Source organism: Amphimedon queenslandica, unplaced genomic scaffold, assembly GCF_000090795.2.
Source record: "Amphimedon queenslandica unplaced genomic scaffold, v1.1 AMPQUscaffold_13437, whole genome shotgun sequence".
NCBI lineage: Eukaryota > Metazoa > Porifera > Demospongiae > Haplosclerida > Niphatidae > Amphimedon > Amphimedon queenslandica.
Genome location: NW_003546327.1, coordinates 143,695 through 154,646, shown reverse-complemented (window position 1 = coordinate 154,646; position 10,952 = coordinate 143,695). Strand labels below are relative to the sequence as shown.

Sequence of the window (10,952 nt, the reverse complement as noted above, 5' to 3'; positions counted from 1 at the left end):
AGAGTATTCAGTTGCTCATGACAAATACGGCCCACCCTGCATTGGACCCCTTAGTTGGTTCAGCTGGTAAGAGTTAGATTTTGGCAGCACTTGTTTAGGTGCCAGGCATCATTGCTGCATTGCTGCCAGGGTGGGCCAGGTTGGCTTCATGATCTGGCCGTACTAGCTTCACAGCGTTGAACTAGTGCGTAGGCCTTGGGTTCAGTTTGACCACCATTTACAACCAGGCAAAGCAAGCTTAGGGGGTGTGGCCCATACAATGTTACCAACCCTTCCCTCTTTTCCCCCTTTGTTGGGGTGATTTGCAGGGCTTATTGTATTTATTGTATATATTTTGTGTGTGCATTTCAGGGCGAATAGGATATTAATAACTTTCTAAAACAGAGACTGTGGTCTACTACTAGATACTATAAAACTTCACCACACTTTACATAACTGTCTGCCTGAGTGTCTGGTTGCAAAGAGACCATAATAGAAGTGCTTATAATTTGACAGCTGTCATTATTGCACTGGCTGCATGTTAAGAATGTGACACCACCAGATCAAAATTCAAATAAAGGTTTAATACTAGAGAATCGACAAGCCATCCATGCAGTTGGTTAAAAACCAAACGACCAAACCCATAGATTAATTTTGCTAAACTGTTATTTTTTGTAAAAATTAAAGTCCTGCTTTATGTGTTATAAAAAATGGAAAGTTCAAATGTAGCAATAGTACAATATAGCTTTCCATAACAGCTAGATCCTACAATTATATGTACACCATTAAAGTAGTAAAAAGTACCATTAGTAGTAAACCATACCATTACCAGTAAAACCACACCATTAGTATGCCATTAGCAGTAAAATCACACCATTCATAGTAAACCACACCATTAGTATTGTATGTACATGTAGCATAGATGCCATTAGATCTACTAACTTTGTCAGCATTATCAGTTGCAATATGTTATATATGTGTATTTAGTCTGGTCTGGTGTGCATTATATGAGAAAGAGATACATGAAACTAAAAGAATGTAACACATTGAGGGGTTCCATCCTTTAGCCACATAATCATCATAAAGATCAAGATATTTACATGTAACTTTAATAATAGTTAGACGACAACCCTACGGTTGGTCCGTACAGATGCACTTCATCACTAAGGGCTTTGCTCAATATAAGAGGTGAGAGAGAAAGAAAGTGTGTGTATGTGTGCACATTGTGCAAGTATTTATAAGGACAATTAAGTTAAAATGATGATAATAAATAGATTTGCAAAAATTAGTCCAGCTCTATACACTAATAATAGTAAAGGTGTCTCACTAATTGTATAAATTCCACTAAAGTCTTTCCTTTGTTGATGTCATGATGTGGATAGTACCAGTCAGTAGGAACATTATTATCCATTAATACACTCAAGGTGAATCCAATTTGTGCAGTATATAACCGATGTCCTTCAACATAGCTCTGCAGTGATTGTAAAGATGAATGAGCTTTATTAAGAATTGTCTCTAATATTGTATTTGTGTCATCTTCCTGACTGTCGTAGATAAGATTTGACTTAATGGGTGGCAGTAAGCTATGAATCTTGTTTAGTATTGGTTTTAGCTCATCAATTGAGAGTGACTGTGGTTCCCTCTTAGTATCACTGAATACATTATGGTAATCAAGTAGTCTTTCCCTTAATGATGTGGTAAAGGAAGATGATAAGTCATTTCCTGTTAGAGCTATTACATGATATGATGAGAGTCTATTGTGATGCTTCAATGCAAGTAGCTGCAGTAGTGATAGTGGAATGAAGCACTTGAAAGGTGCCTCTAAAATTTAAAACAGTGGTCATAACTAAAAAATTTGAAGTCAGAATTAGCTCAAACTTTCTACATAGCATAAGGACATCAATATGTATCAGAATATATAATAAAAATTTGGGTGATTTTGGAGCCAATTTTTGGAAAAAAATATAGGCTATTAGTAACACGGTAGCGTTACTAAGTAGGATTCATCCCAAAACAATATAGCTGCCACGACTTTTGCAGCCTTGCTATACCGGGAAAATGAGCTCCTATGCTTACCAGACTTCTTAGAGGACCTTATATCTTTCATTATGCATAAATGGCCATTTATGTTAGATTTTGACCACCAAAATTTTATTAATTTTGATGTACAATGTTGCCCTTATACTGTGCTGAAAGTTTGAGTCAATTTATGAGCATTTGAACATTCAAAATTTGACCAAAAAAAACTAATGAGTCTATAGTAATAACAAAGCATAAAACCTAACATCATTAACTACTAAAAGGCCTAAAAATGTCAAAGTAGATCTAGCATTCAGCAGGAGTTTGTACTCGCTCCATTTAATTTTGTCTTTCTTCCCATTCATAATCCCAGACTGGTCCACACGTTTCCTCACTCTCTGGAGTCAACGGAACCCTCATGACACGCTTGCCATGAACAAGAAGAGACTCCATAACTGTTACTGCAGATTTTATCCTTTCAGGCTCACCACCAAAAGTTGCATCTAGCTCACGTAATAGCTTGCGATAAGTTGTGTGGAATGCTCTTGCTTCTGTGTAGCAGTTCCCAGTCAAACAATTTTTGCTTGGATTGTCTCTCATTGGCCACACACCTTCAGAGTCAAAAGGAATGTCAGCTCCACTGTATGAATAATGCTTGTCATCCTCATTCTTCACTAGTTTCTTTTGGCAGACAATTTCCATCAATTGATAATAGTGTCCTAACTGAGCCCCATGACCTACTGTGGGATCTATTGGACTAGCACCTTCTCCTTGCTCTTTTATCTCTCTAATTGCTTCTAATGCAGTTTGAGTATTTTTAACTTCAATGAGAGTACCTAGTTCTTCAGAAGGTTTCCAAGGCCATGAGACTTGAAATTTGTTGGGTCTAAAAACTTCTTTTTTTAACTGTCCAAGTTTTTCTATGCACTCCTCTATTTCAGTATAAAATTCTCCTATTGTATTGTGTCGATCTTCTAGTTCTGCATACACATCCTCAGTGACACAAGATAATTTTGGCTTCTCAAGCACCAATGGTACATCGTATATGTGTTTTATTGAAATTTTCTTTAAATGAACATTAAGAGAGGGATGTACACAGCCAGGAAGTCCTACACTTGGATATTTAGGTGCAACATCAGGACTATCAATAATAGGATGGCCTCCATTCATTGCATTTATAATGTTGCCCACAAGAGCCAAGTGCAGCATCTCTTGCATGAGGATCCCACGAATGGTTTTATATACTTGAGTATTGCATCCATCACCAATAGAGTATAGAGAAGTAATATAGATTGGTATAGTTGCCAGTTCCAATTTGAGGCCAATTTGTAACTGCTCCCTTAGATTTTCCTCGCTACACTTTCCCTGTATTTTGGGATCTTTTGAATTTTTTTTGTAATTATACAGAGGGCGCTTATCTTCTGGGCAATTTTTATTTTTCAACTCATAGTAACTTTTTGGAATTTTTAGCGTTTTAAAATAATACTTGTCAACAAAGTTTTTGCAATAATCCTGAATATTGAAAGGAATTGCTTTAGCCTGGCACACAGGTGGTTTAGCAAAATTCTCAAACATACTTACAGCTGCTATGTGGTTTGGTTCATCACATTTCAACTCAGGTAAAACTTCACTAGAATCATCTATACTACGAACATCTATGTCCTCCAATTTTTTTACTGGATTCTTTAACCATTTTAGTATCATTTTTCGCTGAGGTTCTGGTAGATCCCTAGTAACAGGCATATAACCAGCATCATTTATATCAAGGCTCAAGGATAGCTTTAATAGACATTGCAATATTTTGGGGTGAAGTGACAGAGTCATAATTGCTCATGTCGAGTATATTGTGCATGACAGGATATAGGTGATGGTATTGGGAAAATATTGGTTGGATGTGATCTACCCAAGTGTACTTCTTGTCCGGATCATATTCTGGATTAGAAAAGGCTCTAATTACTAATGAATTAAGTGAAAAACTTGCACATTGTTGGTCCTCTTCTCCTTCACTGGGACAGAAATCAAAGCCATATACTTGACCATCAATGGGAAGTTTCAATACAGAACTATCATCACAAGGAGACTTAGATCTACTATACTTTCGAATTGCACTCATTTCCTTTACTGCAGTGAACTTAAACACTGCAATTCCATTTTCATCTGTTTTGGCATTCCATTTCCACTCAGAAGGAATTACACCATCAGTAGGGAGAGCTGATGTACACGGCTTATAGGCTGCCTCTTTACATCTCACAACTTTAACATCTAAGTTAGCTACTGGTTTTCCAAATTGTGAAACAAGAAAGGGAACATTCACAGACGTAGAAACAGATGGATGAACAAAGAATGAATATTCTTCTTTTGGTCGCATGTAGTAGTCAGTCTCTTTCAGCATCAACTTTAGGTTATGCTTAGAAGAAGGCAATGCATAACAGTTAGGATAGACTTCATTAGTTTCTGAGCTCTTGTCTTGCATTAAAACCACAACCAGTGAAGAAGAGGAGAGTAGCTTTTCCTTTTGATAATAATTTAGTTCAATGTCCACTATGCCACCAGTTGATTTCAACCAGTCATTATTGCAATAAGGACCACTATGGTCATTACTACAGTAATGTATTTCATCCCCTAATAGATCTATACATTTCTGCTCCTGGTTATGCAATATACCAGCATAAAGAGGATTTAAATATCGTAGATTTCCATTCAGGTCAATTGGCAGTGAATTACTTAAGTCTATTGAAAGCAAATCTCCATTCACTTTAAATGGAGCATCATACATCCATTGGCTTTCATCAGAATTATAGCATGGATCATTAGATGGTATATTGCTTATATCAGGTGGGTACTTTATTTCAGTGTGACTTAAAAGCCTCTCTCCTCCATAATTTAAAGGTTCTGTGTCACTGCTGACTCCAATTGTCCCACTGATTAAACCAAGTGTGAAGGCAGTTTTAGCAAAATCTTCATGGTTTCTAGTATATATACTCAATGAGATAGACAACTGTAATTTTTTGTTCCCTTTTGTGCTCAATTCCTTTAACTTCTCAAGTACAGCTGATCTCCTTAAATCTCCCCATTCAATGTCATATATAGTTGTAGTTGACAATGTTGCAGAAATGAAATCTTCCATATGAAGTCTTTTATAACACTTCCTTCTAGGCCACATGCTCTGTGTTATTGAATTTGGAGTCCACTTTCCACTCAGGGCTTCTGTACCATCACTCCATACTATCCTAAACACCATTCCATATACAGTAGCAGCAGCCCCTTGCCATTCAGTATCTATGTCTACTATTTTTGCAAAAGGATGATTACCACTGTCTAAAACTGCAGCTCCAATTACTTCATCATCAGTCACTCCACTATCAGTTGTGACTCCAGTAACAAAGGTGTCTTGAATTGAGAACTCATTTGTACCAATATAGTTCCAATTACGATCAGGATCATCTTCAAATGGATCATCAATATTGGGATCAAAGTTGCAGCGATCATTATTAGGTGTAGAAGGATCTGCACGAAATTTTCCATAGAAATGAACCCTTGGAAAATCTAAGTATGATGCTTGTGAAAATGAAAAAATCCTGAAAAATATAATAATGAGTAACATTAGCAACTGTTTCTTCCAACAGCATTAACATAGAAAAGGGCATGTCATGGCCATCAAACTCACCATATAAAAGTAAGGAGAAGAAATATTGATTTAGGAGGATTCCATGATAGCAAGTTCATTGTTGATTAAAGGGCTATACTGCAGCACCAACAAGAGTAATAATGTAATTTCAGGCTTAAAGTGCTATAATAAAAGTCTAACAGAGCTGTTATATGCACATACATGTACATACATGTATATGGTTCTAATAATAACTTTCTAAAAATAGAGACTGTAGTCTACTACTACTATAGTAAGACTTCATTGGCCTCACCCACTCTTTGCATAACTGCTGCCTGAGTGTCTGTCTTTCATTTACATGTATACAAGTAATAGGTTACAAAGAGACTAAAATAAGAGGAGTGATTACAATTTGGCACTTGTCATTATTTCTCTAGCTAAATGCTAAGAATGTACCACAATAAGTGTACAAAAGTGGCCAAACTAGAATCTAGAATTTATAAAGTACATATAGTTAGACAGTAGTCTATCGCCGATACTGAACAACCAAATTGCCAATTTCTGCTCCAGAGTAAAATTGGCAAAAATTGGTCTGTACTTGTGTAGGCGGGACTGACATGCATGTGCACGTGTGTGTGCGCGCATGCGCAGAAGAATAGCACTAACCTAACGCTTGTCACTTTATCAAGTGACAACAAGAGTCAATTAAGAAGATCCTCATTCCTCTCCCTCCTTCATCTGCCTTCGCGCTCAGTCTCTTAGTAAGTTTGATCTCACGTCATCATATCAAGGAGTTGTGATGGATTCTGTTCCATTCTTACATGTGGAATATCTCGTTAAGACAGGGTTGACATATGATGAAGTTAGCAAGGAGTTGGAGAGAGTTTACCCTGGAGTTAGTGGATTGTCTCCTCGTAGCGTGAGAAGATATTGTAAGGTTAATGGTATCTCTCATTTGAATGAAAGGGAAATCGAATCTTTAGCTACAGAAGCAATAATGGAGGTATCATTTGGAATCAACAGAATTCATTATAATTTCAGTAATATTTTTCTATAGGTGGGGGCATCCTATGGCAGAAGACTCATGAGAGGATATCTATTGTCTAAAGGATTTAGGATTTCTGAAAGAAACATATCTTCTGCATTGAAAGTAGTGGATCCCATTTCATATGAAGAACGTCGTAATAATTCACTGGATCGCACAAACCCAATTCCTTATCGGCCAAGGTATTACGGGCACAAGCTTCACGTAGATCAAAACGAGAAACTGATTCTATTCGGGGTTACATTAGTCATGGCAAGAGACGGCTTTTCGGGGAAAATAATCTCTTACGGTGTCATGCCTATTAAGAATAATATTGCTATATATGATCTTATTTACAGGTAAGTTGAAGTTGGCATGTACCTTATTGCCTAGCTTAAAATTTTACGTCATTTTAGCATTATCAAATTCTATTATGTGTGGGTGATGCATGAGTGATACAACAACCAGGCATGAATATACATGTATCTATGAATAATTATCCTAAGATTTTTACACTGCATGTATACTCCTTGTTTGGTTTTTGAAATGCAATGCTTTTTTTGTTATAGTGAATAAAAAATAATTGCTTTGTGGTTAATTGTGTTTATGCATTAATTTAGAATACTAATTAATTCCTATTCCTTCCTTTACAGGAAAGCATTGCAAGACTATGGCCTATGGGACCAAATTAGGGTAGACTGTGGAAGAGAGTTTTACCTCATGTTGTTTATACAAGAAATTTTACGTCAATACTATGGTTCTTCTGATGTATGCCCTTATGTACAATCAACATCTACAGAAGTAAAGTTTCTGCACATAAAATGATCTGTTTTGTGTATGAATGAATAAATGCTATTATTTTTATCATTGAAACAAAAAGCTTATTTTTACTACAATTCATCTTTATTATACAGAACATGCCCATTGAACGGATTTGGTCTGAAGTAAACCTAAGAGTAAATTATCCGGTGAAAAGGAAATTAATTTCCTTAGTAGATGATGGGTATCTAGATATGGGAGATGAAACCACCAAGTTTTGTGTATCGTTTATTACATGCAGAGTGGTTCATGCTGGCATTGAAAGATTTGTGGATGCATGGAACGAACACTCTATTCCCAGTAAGCAGATCTAAAGTTTTGCTATGAGCATTAGCAATAGACTTGTCCTAATAACTTTTACTTTTTAATAGGATTAGGAGTTCCAAATGAAATAGCTGAATATGATGATTATATTACTGTTCTACCTCAAGATCAAATCCCAAGTGTAGAAGATGCAACTGAATACTACGAGTCTCAAGGAGGCCATTTACGTATTCAGAGTAACTTTGGAGTAGATCCATTAGCAGCAAGGCTTGACCTTATTTTGCTACGGGATCAATTGTTGTTTAATAGATTACCAAGTAATGCTGATATGTTTAGTGATGTCGTCTCTGGAAATGGCTATTTGTTACAAACAGCAATTTTAGAGTGTATAGAAGTGACTAATCGTTTTACTTTACTTATTTGACATTAAAATTCCTTATTTGAAGGAATGAATTGAGAAAAATTGTGTGAACAAAATCAACATTAAGATAAACAAAATGCAGGTTACTGTGCAAAAAAAATTAGTCAAGTCCAGGCAGTCCATAGGTACTATGTAGGTATCATTAATGATTTCCCTTTATCCTAGATAGTACATCAGCCAGTGGCTTTATTATTGGAATATTAATCACATTTTCAAGAGAGAGAGTAGCACGGCAGAGGGGACATGTTGGGTTATTAACCAACCACTCTTCTACACATAAATGACAGCCAAGGACTTCTTGACAGCAGGGTGCTTTGTAAAGTGGCTGTACTGGATACTTCATGCAAATGGTACATTTATAGGATGAAGCTACTTCGTCTACAATATCGTTTAACATGCTTAACTTTATTTTCAATGAAGCAACTTCAGCTTGCAGTAATACGGATTGATCAGCTGCAGCCTTACCAGAATGAGCTGTGGATTCTTCTAATTTCCTTAATCTCTCTTCAAGAGATTCTACAGTTGCTTTGGCTCTAGGTTCTTTAGATGCCCCTGAACTTTTATAACCTTTGTGGTAGTCTTCTTGTAGAACAGCTCGTACTTTTTTAGCTGTCCTCCAAAATAATGATCCTATGTAAACAAATATCACATTAAATATATCCACACAACTATGTGACTGACATGTCTGATGTCATGCATTGGGGAAAAGAGCCACTCCATCTGTTGTGTAGCAAAGGGAGGCGTTTATGGTAGTTATAACTGACAAATATTACTGTTTTATTACCATTTATATTAAACAAGATTTGTAGTATATTACGCTTGTAGGTACGATTATTAACAATCAAAAGATCAACCAACAACAAAAGAATCAAACATTCATATACTAATCAAGACACAAATTAGGAAATAGTTTCACATCAACACAAAATATTAAGAAACAAACTACTACAGACAAGACATACAACCAATGATTAAGTCTAGGCATACATTATAACACACTACATTTAATTAAAATTCAGGGTTCTATAGTCACATGATTTCTGGGATACTACAAGATCTTACTCTCATATCAATTTAAAAACACCATAAAGACTAAATTTAACATATACTTAACCGCCAAAAAATGCTTCTCTCTACGTTATTGCTACACAATTTTGGCTAAGGGGAGGGAGTAAGTTCAAGTAGTCTTGCTAGCCAGCATTCTCCAGCCTACAGGCTGCAGAATGCTGGCTAGGGGTATATCTCAAGGAGTTTTGAAAAATCTACATATTAAATCAATTAAACATGCTCCACGATTAAAAATACAAAAATTAATATTATAATTATAAAGGTCAAAAAGGTACGCCAGGACACCTACTACATAAACCCCATACATTCTATATGCATGCATGCCCATGTATACCTCTAGTTGACTGAGTGTCAGGTATCTTCAAAAAATCCAAATCCAAAATAACACAGTCCTTGCCACCAAAAGCTTCATTACTAGCTATCCCACAAACTGAAGGTACAGTAGCCTTTGCTTCATTTAGCCTCAAAGGCAAGTTGCCAGTCTTCTCCCATTTATCATTATAATGAAATATTTCAATAGTTTTTGTCCATTCAAGTTCCGCAGCTATGACACCAGGAGGCTTATTTCGATGAGCTCCAGCTCCACTCCTCGAAAATGGAGCATATCTTCCTTTTGGTGTTTGCTTTCCCCGATGAAAATTTGGGTTTTGATGGTATAGATATTTAAATTTGTCATCTGTCGTAGCTTTAATGATGGCATTGCCGTGACAATACCACTCATCTTCACTCTCCAGAGTATTCTTATTGAACTCTCCATTAGCGTCAGCAGTCAGAACGTGTCCAGAGTTGCATGAGAGTAAGAAAATACTGTCAGGGAACATATCAAAAACTTTTCCCAAAAGAGTGATATTGATTTGGCTTGTTTTAATTTTCACTCGTTGGTCACTATGGCTATTACATATGTAAACAGATTTAACAGAACTTGATGAGTTTCCTCCGCCGGCAGGGAAAGCGGTGAATGGAGCCGCGGGACCGGGTACAGGACTAGGAAAGAGAGGAGGAGGAAGAGGAGGGATGGGGGAAAGAGACTCATACTCTTGGTCATCCATTGCTTGTTATCACTTGTTATAACTGTTACCACTCTAATGATACTTCACTTCTCTGTCACTGCACTCCAGCCGGCGTGGACAGTCGTGGTCTGGTGGTCTCTAACCTCTTCTGCGCATGCGCATACGTATGGCAGGGGATTTGTGTCAAAAATAGAGTGGGCTGTATCATCATTGTGTGGTGGTGCATCATCATTGTGTGGTGGTGCATCATTATTGTGTGGTGGTGCATCATTATTGTGTGGTGGTGCATCATTATTGTGTGGTGGTATGCATCATTGTGTGGTGGTACATCATTATTGTGTGGTAGTACATCATCATTGTGTGGTGCATGGTACATCATTGTGTGGACCAGGCCTGCAGGGTGGTTCACAGGTTCAGTAACCTCATTGTGTGGTGGTTCATTCATGTGGTGGTACATAATCATTGTGTGGTGGTTTAGTGGTACATCATCGGCATTATGAAGAATTATGGAGATAAAGAGCCAAAAAAGAAAGATTTAACACCCACTTGCGGGGGCGTGGCTGAGTACCTCTAGACTAGAACTCAGAGTTTCTGCATCAAAACTCACCAATTTTGTCATGATCCACTCTGTATAGCTAACAGGTAATGTTTAAGCAAGAATAAGTGTTAATTGCAAGCAGACATAAAAATTGGTCAATTTATGCTCATTTCTGGCCTTCAAGGCCAGTAAAAGGCATAGTT

At 36.9% G+C, this 10,952-nt stretch overlaps 3 protein-coding genes across 3 annotated transcripts; 1 reads left to right on the top strand and 2 right to left on the bottom strand.

The window, feature by feature from the left end:
- Nucleotides 1–3,760: 3,760 nt before the first annotated feature.
- Nucleotides 3,761–5,772, bottom strand: LOC109581461 (uncharacterized). Its single transcript, XM_019995585.1, has one exon. The coding sequence runs from the start codon at nt 5,600–5,602 to the stop codon at nt 3,761–3,763; it is 1,842 nt and encodes a 613-aa protein (XP_019851144.1). The 5' UTR covers nt 5,603–5,772.
- A 305-nt stretch (nt 5,773–6,077) lies between these two features.
- On the top strand, nt 6,078–8,193 carry LOC105312491 (uncharacterized). The gene is made up of 5 exons (XM_011405188.2): nt 6,078–6,608; nt 6,663–6,988; nt 7,283–7,430; nt 7,544–7,748; nt 7,820–8,193. The coding sequence occupies exons 1-5, from the start codon at nt 6,405–6,407 to the stop codon at nt 8,134–8,136; spliced, it is 1,200 nt and encodes a 399-aa protein (XP_011403490.2). The 5' UTR covers nt 6,078–6,404; the 3' UTR covers nt 8,137–8,193.
- A 32-nt stretch (nt 8,194–8,225) lies between these two features.
- Nucleotides 8,226–10,178, bottom strand: LOC109581486 (uncharacterized). Its single transcript, XM_019995618.1, has 2 exons — nt 9,536–10,178; nt 8,226–8,763 (listed from the first exon to the last, which is right to left on the bottom strand). The coding sequence occupies exons 1-2, from the start codon at nt 10,020–10,022 to the stop codon at nt 8,276–8,278; spliced, it is 975 nt and encodes a 324-aa protein (XP_019851177.1). The 5' UTR covers nt 10,023–10,178; the 3' UTR covers nt 8,226–8,275.
- Between the last annotated feature and the right edge of the window lie 774 nt (nt 10,179–10,952).

What these genes read in the sequence shown, in the direction of transcription:
- LOC109581461 (XM_019995585.1), bottom strand. Translation starts at nt 5,602, where the DNA reads ATGTTACTCATTATTATATTTTTCAGGATTTTTTCATTTTCACAAGCA.
- LOC105312491 (XM_011405188.2), top strand. Translation starts at nt 6,405, where the DNA reads ATGGATTCTGTTCCATTCTTACATGTGGAATATCTCGTTAAGACAGGG. An exon ending in ATATATGATCTTATTTACAG is followed by an intron (nt 6,989 to 7,282) that starts GTAAGTTGAAGT and finishes CTTCCTTTACAG; the next exon opens with GAAAGCATTGCAAGACTATG. An exon ending in TACAATCAACATCTACAGAA is followed by an intron (nt 7,431 to 7,543) that starts GTAAAGTTTCTG and finishes TTTATTATACAG; the next exon opens with AACATGCCCATTGAACGGAT.
- LOC109581486 (XM_019995618.1), bottom strand. Translation starts at nt 10,022, where the DNA reads ATGTTCCCTGACAGTATTTTCTTACTCTCATGCAACTCTGGACACGTT. An exon ending in TGACACTCAGTCAACTAGAG is followed by an intron (nt 8,764 to 9,535) that starts GTATACATGGGC and finishes TTGTTTACATAG; the next exon opens with GATCATTATTTTGGAGGACA.